The 6237-nt window shown below is 60.6% G+C and overlaps 1 protein-coding gene across 1 annotated transcript in view; it reads right to left on the reverse strand.

The window, feature by feature from the left end:
* Positions 1-4135: 4135 nt before the first annotated feature.
* LOC149767904 (uncharacterized) overlaps positions 4136-6237 on the reverse strand; it is a 3189-nt gene continuing 1087 nt past the window's right edge. Inside the window, exons 1-3 of the mRNA XM_089929464.1 lie at positions 5938-6237; positions 5236-5843; positions 4136-5153 (exon numbers count right to left, since the gene is read on the reverse strand). The exon at positions 5938-6237 is cut by the window's right edge and continues 1087 nt beyond it. Of these exons, the coding sequence (XP_089785590.1) occupies positions 4239-5153; positions 5236-5843; positions 5938-6237 (1823 nt within the window). The 3' untranslated portion in view covers positions 4136-4238. The remainder of the gene's footprint in view (positions 5154-5235; positions 5844-5937) is intronic.

Below are 6237 nucleotides of genomic sequence, written 5' to 3' on the forward strand. Positions count from 1 at the left end.
ATGAGGCAAGGCTACTATTGGCCGACCTTGATGGAGGACTCGAAGGACCACGTGCGGAAATGCGACGCCTGCCAGCGCCACGCCAACGTCCAGAGAGTCCCCTCTGTCCCCTTGGCGCCAATCACCGCGCCCTGGCCCTTCGCACAATGGGGAATGGATATCCTCGGACCATTCCCCGTCGCTTCGGCCCAGCGGAAATTTTTGATTGTCGCCATCGACTACTTCACCAAGTGGGTGGAGGCAGAGCCACTGGCCACCATCACGGAGGCACAAGTCCGGAAGTTCGTGAAGAAGAACATCATTGTCCGATTTGGAGTACCTCGGGTCCTCATCTCGGATAACGGTCGACAGTTTGATAACAAGCACTTCCGGGACTTCTGCGAGGAATTTGGGATCGAGCATCGGTTCACATCCGTGTCGCATCCCCAAACCAACGGCGAGGCCGAGGTCACAAATCGGACAATCCTCCAAGGTATCAAAGCGCGGATCGGCCGGACGGGGCAAGCTTGGGTCGAGGAACTCGAGAATGTCCTTTGGGCGTATCGGACCACACAACGGACTCCTACTGGAGAGACGCCTTTCAGCCTAACCTATGGCACGGAAGCCGTTGCCCCCGTGGAGCTCGGACTCCCCTCGCCTCGGGTGGCCGCGCACCGACCCGAGGCCAATTCAGAGCAACTCCGAGGGAACTTGGATCTCTTGGAAGAGGCAAGGAAAATGGCTCAGGTACGGATGGCAATGTATCAGCAGAGGGTGGCCCGATATTACAACTCCAAAGTCCGACCGAAGCTTTTCAGAATTGGAGATCTGGTGCTGAGGCGAGCTAAGGCATCTCAACCTACGGAAGGTGGGAAGCTAGCGCCAAATTGGGAAGGCCCGTATAAAGTTCGTTGGGTAAACCGACCTGGCTCCTACCAGTTGGAAGCCCTAGATGGCCGAGAAATTCCAAGGGGCTGGAATTCCGCTAACCTGCGGATGTATTACCAGTAGAACAACAAGGCCAGAAAGACAATTTAAAAAGGTGCAATACTTTTCATTTCAATAATTTCTGGTTACAGTGGCGTGCTCGTGTGATTACAAGGAATTCCCAGAGGGGAATTAGGGAGTAAAGAAAGTAAAGAAGAGGTGGGGACCCAAACCCTCAACCCAGGGCGGCTGCAGTCCCACCAGAAGTGGGTGCTTCTAACCGGAGGCGCCATCCAGCACCTCACCAAAAAGAGGAGGAGCCGCCGCAGAAGAAGCTCCCGCTGCCCCCAGGGGAACGCCGCCTCCAAAGGATATTCCCATCTTCCCCAGTGGTAGGAAAGAGAAGGGATTCGAGGGGGAAGAGTATATGGAGGCGCGGTCCCGGATTGAGCGTCCGGCGCAGAGCTCAACCGGGAGGCTGAACTTCAAGGAGGGGAGATGTGATCCCGGATGAAACGCCTAGAGCGGAGTTCCGCCGGGGAGACCCTCCTTGTTGATCCCAGATGAAACGGCTAGTTGGCTGAAGTTGTAAGGGGAGCGCCTCCCCTTTCCTTCGACAGGAGTCTCTCAGTCATATGCCAAGGAGGAGGTCCGCGATCCATGGCAACCTGCAGCTCCGGCTTAGCAAATTCCATCGTACCTGCACCTGTATTTATAGCCAAGCTGCGGCCCCCTGGTAGTTCCGATACGGGTGGCTCCAATAAATGCAGGCGCACTGAATCCGGAGCCGTTCCGGCTCCCGAGGCGTATCTCCCCGCGATTTCCTAAGCGTCATTCTCCTTAAATCGCATTCTTTGTGCAGGACGATCCGGGTGACGTATACCCCTAGGTCCACGTGTCTCCGCTCGCGCCCAGGCCGCATCCTCCTCGAAGAACCCGCGTATCGCGGCCGCTCAACTAACACTCCTCACCAGCAGCAACTGGCGATCCGATTTCCCAGGTAACGCATTAATTAGCGTTTAATACCCTTCTCGTGTTCCCCCCAGGCAACGCTTGGAGGAGAGGAGAAACACGGTCGCGGCTGGGCACAGAGAAACCCCGATGGGCGGCGAGCGACAAGTGGCCGACCAACGAGTGGAATGTCCCGAGGCTCGGCCCTCGGATGCCTGGCTAACCCGATGATCATCCCGGGAGCAGACTAGCCGGAAGCCCCGACCGGTCGCCTCGGCTTGCGCCAGCCTTGGCCGACCAACGAGCGGAATTTCCCTGAGGCTTGACAACCCTCAGATGCCTGGCTAACCCGATGATCATCCCGGGAGCAGACTAGCCGGAAGCCCCGACCGGTCGCCTCGGCTTGCGCCAGCCTTGGCCGACCAACGAGCGGAATTTCCCTGAGGCTTGACAACCCTCAGATGCCTGGCTAACCCGATGATCATCCCAGGAGCAGACTAGCCGGAAGCCCCGACCGGTCGCCTCGGCTTGCGCCAGCCTTGGCCGACCAACGAGCGGAATTTCCCTGAGGCTTGACAACCCTCAGATGCCTGGCTAACCCGATGATCATCCCGGGAGCAGACTAGCCGGAAGCCCCGACCGGTCGCCTCGGCTTGCGCCAGCCTTGGCCGACCAACGAGCGGAATTTCCCTGAGGCTTGACAACCCTCAGATGCCTGGCTAACCCGATGATCATCCCGGGAGCAGACTAGCCGGAAGCCCCGACCGGTCGCCTCGGCTTGCGCCAGCCTTGGCCGACCAACGAGCGGAATTTCCCTGAGGCTTGACAACCCTCGGATGCCTGGCTAACCCGATGATCATCCCGGGAGCAGACTAGCCGGAAGCCCCGACCGGTCGCCTCGGCTTGCGCCAGCCTTGGCCGACCAACGAGCGGAATTTCCCTGAGGCTTGACAACCCTCAGATGCTTGGCTAACCCGATGATCATCCCGGGAGCAGACTAGCCGGAAGCCCCGACCGGTCGCCTCGGCTTGCGCCAGCCTAGGCCGACCAACGAGTGGAATCTCCCGAGGCTCGACTCTCGGATGCCTGGCTAACCCGATGATCATCCCGGGAGCAGACTAGCCGGAAGCCCCGACCGGTCGCCTCGGCTTGCGCCAGCCTGGGCCGACCAACGAGTGGAATCTCCCGAGGCTCGGCCCTCGGATGCCTGGCTAACCCGATGATCATCCCGGGAGCAGACTAGCCGGAAGCCCCGACCGGTCGCCTCGGCTTGCGCCAGCCTTGGCCGACCAACGAGCGGAATTTCCCTGAGGCTTGACAACCCTCAGATGCCTGGCTAACCCGATGATCATCCCGGGAGCAGACTAGCCGGAAGCCCCGACCGGTCGCCTCGGCTTGCGCCAGCCTAGGCCGACCAACGAGTGGAATCTCCCGAGGCTCGGCCCTCGGATGCCTGGCTAACCCGATGATCATCCCGGGAGCAGACTAGCCGGAAGCCCCGACCGGTCGCCTCGGCTTGCGCCAGCCTTGGCCGACCAACGAGCGGAATTTCCCTGAGGCTTGACAACCCTCAGATGCCTGGCTAACCCGATGATCATCCCGGGAGCAGACTAGCCGGAAGCCCCGACCGGTCGCCTCGGCTTGCGCCAGCCTTGGCCGACCAACGAGCGGAATTTCCCTGAGGCTTGACAACCCTCAGATGCCTGGCTAACCCGATGATCATCCCGGGAGCAGACTAGCCGGAAGCCCCGACCGGTCGCCTCGGCTTGCGCCGGCCTAGGCCGACCAACGAGTGGAATCTCCCGAGGCTCGGGCCTCGGATGCCTGGCTCAGCGCCGGAAGAGTTTCCTGAGGCCTAACCCTCGGATGCCTGGCTTAGCGCCGGAAGAGTTTCCTGAGGCCTAACCCTCGGATGCCTGGCTCAGCGCCGGAAGAGTTTCCTGAGGCCTAACCCTCGGATGCCTGGCTTAGCGCCGGAAGAATTTCCTGAGGCCTAACCCTCGGATGCCTGGCTTAGCGCCGGAAGAATTTCCTGAGGCCTAACCCTCGGATGCCTGGCTTAGCGCCGGAAGAATTTCCTGAGGCCTAACCCTCGGATGCCTGGCTTAGCGCCGGAAGAATTTCCTGAGGCCTAACCCTCGGATGCCTGGCTTAACGCCGGAAGAGTTTCCTGAGGTTTAACCCTCGGATGCCTGGCCTAGCGCCGGAAGAACTTCGGGAATCAAAAGTCAGCAAGAAGCAACCAAGAGCTAAAAAAAAAAAGAGGACGAGGGCGAGATGAAGAAATATTCAACGTGCATTAATTTTCAGGGCCGAGGCCCATACAATTGGGCAAAACGCCGACATACAAAAATAAAAAAGACAATGGAAGGTACAAGAGGTCAGCTTGGAGGAACTCCCGGGTCGGGAACGCCGGGCTCGTCCGCGGGAGGTAGGGAAGCAGCAGGAGAACCAGCAGGCGATGGCGCCGGAGAGGAGTCCAGGAGGGAGATCTCGCTCAGGTCAACTTCGGGATACTTAGCCGACACCCTTGCCAGGCCCTCCTCGAAGCCCAAGGTGAAGGCTTCGGCCCCCGCGTCCGACGCGTCATGGACAAACTCGTCAGACTGGCGATAGGTCCGCACTGCCTCCGACATATCATGGGCGAACTCGGCGGACTGGCGATAAGCCTCTACCGCCTGACGCCCGATTTCCGCCCTCTTCTCGGCCAGCTCCGCCTCAGCTCGCTCCATAATCTGAGCCTTGGCCTCCAAGACCTTCGCCACAATCCGGCCTTCGGCCTCAGAGGAGACCCTCAGCAGATCAGCCTGAGCCTCTTTATGCTTCGCCTCGGTAGCAACCCGAGCGGCCTCGGCTTCCTTCAGGCGCGAACGGAGCTCTTGGACGTCCGTGCATGACTTCTCCAGGGCCGACTCCAGTTCGCCTAGTTTGGCTTCAAAAGAGCGGATTCGGTCGCAGGCGTTGTCGGCAGACCGCTGGGCCTTCTCCCACCGCTCTCGATAGTCCGCGATCTTCCGGGACTGCTTTTCAGCCCGTTCCTCCGCCTTCTTGACCCTGCTTTCGAGGCCCGAGGCGGCTTTGAGTTGCTCCCGAGCCTCTGACAGTTGCTCCTCCAGGGCGGCGAAGCCGAGTGCCCGCTCTTCGGCCTCCCGGAGCCTCGCCTCGAGGTCCCCGGTCGTCCTGCCTGCCGCAGCCCGGCCTCCCTCTTCCATTGCTTTCAGCCGGTCCTCGGCCTTCGCCAAAAGCCCCGCCTGTTCCTTGTAGCACTCCTCCAGACGGATCATGTACTGGGCGAGCTAAGAAATAGGAAAAATAAGGGAGTCAGGCGGAGAACAACAGAGCCAATAAATGGTGAAAGACGGCCAGAAGAACACTCACCGACATGAGACAGACGCAGCTGGCGGCCCCGACGTCAGAGACATCCAACTCCCGGACCCGCCGACGGTCCTTCTCCAGCAACACTGTTTCGATGAGATTTCGGGCGCCATCGGTAGTGAAGGCAGACCCCGATTTCTCCCCGGAGCCGGATGGTGGTTCTGCAGCCTTACCCTTATCCATCGCCTGGGGAAGACTCCGGCTGATCACGCTCGCGGCGGGGGTCGCCCCAGGAATTGATAGGGTCCCGCTCGGCCGGGGCCTCGGCGCGTCCCTCCTCGAGTCATCAGGAGCCGACCGAGTCGAAGGCCGGGTTGGGGACCGATCACGTCCGACCCGTCCGTCTTGAGCAGGCTCAGGTGGCACCTCCGGAGTAGCGGCAACCTTACCACCGGAGGGCTGATACAGCGTCAGCTGCCGGTCGGTGCCCACGACATCTCCCTGACCGGTGGGCCCGGACTCGTCGGTCGGCATCGGAGGTATCTCCTTACGGGACTTCTTCGCCGGTGGGGCCCCGCTCGGAAGAGCTCGTTTCCTCCTCCGGACTGCTTCCAGCAGGGACGCCCTACCAACAGCCTTCGACTTCACCGACCGCATGACGTCGTCGACCTCTGCAAGAAGGACGGGATGGTCAGGGACTGAGAAACCGAAAGGAAGAAGGAACGAAAGAGAAGAAAAGAGCTAAAGAAACGATGGCGGACTCACGGTCGGTGGGGACCGAGCTCAAACCGACGTTCACCAAGGTATCCTCAGAAATGAGGCGGCCCACCGGGGGAAGCTGGCCCTCGGCGACCAACCCCTTCAAGGCGGCGACGCCCTCGGATTCCTCCCTCGACAACTTCAACAGGCCAATTGGGGACTTCACCGGCGTCCCCCAGATTGCCCTGATTTCCCAGGAGGGGTCTGCATCAACGAAAAAGAAGCGCTCCTTCCAGTGGTGAATGGAGGTAGGACCCTCCTTGACAAGGCCGCACCCTCGCCGCGCTGCGAAGCACCACCACCCTT

This window comes from Phoenix dactylifera, chromosome 3, assembly GCF_051530095.1.
Source record: "Phoenix dactylifera cultivar Ajwa chromosome 3, Ajwa_hap1_PhDact_Kaust_v1.1, whole genome shotgun sequence".
Lineage (NCBI taxonomy): Eukaryota > Viridiplantae > Streptophyta > Magnoliopsida > Arecales > Arecaceae > Phoenix > Phoenix dactylifera.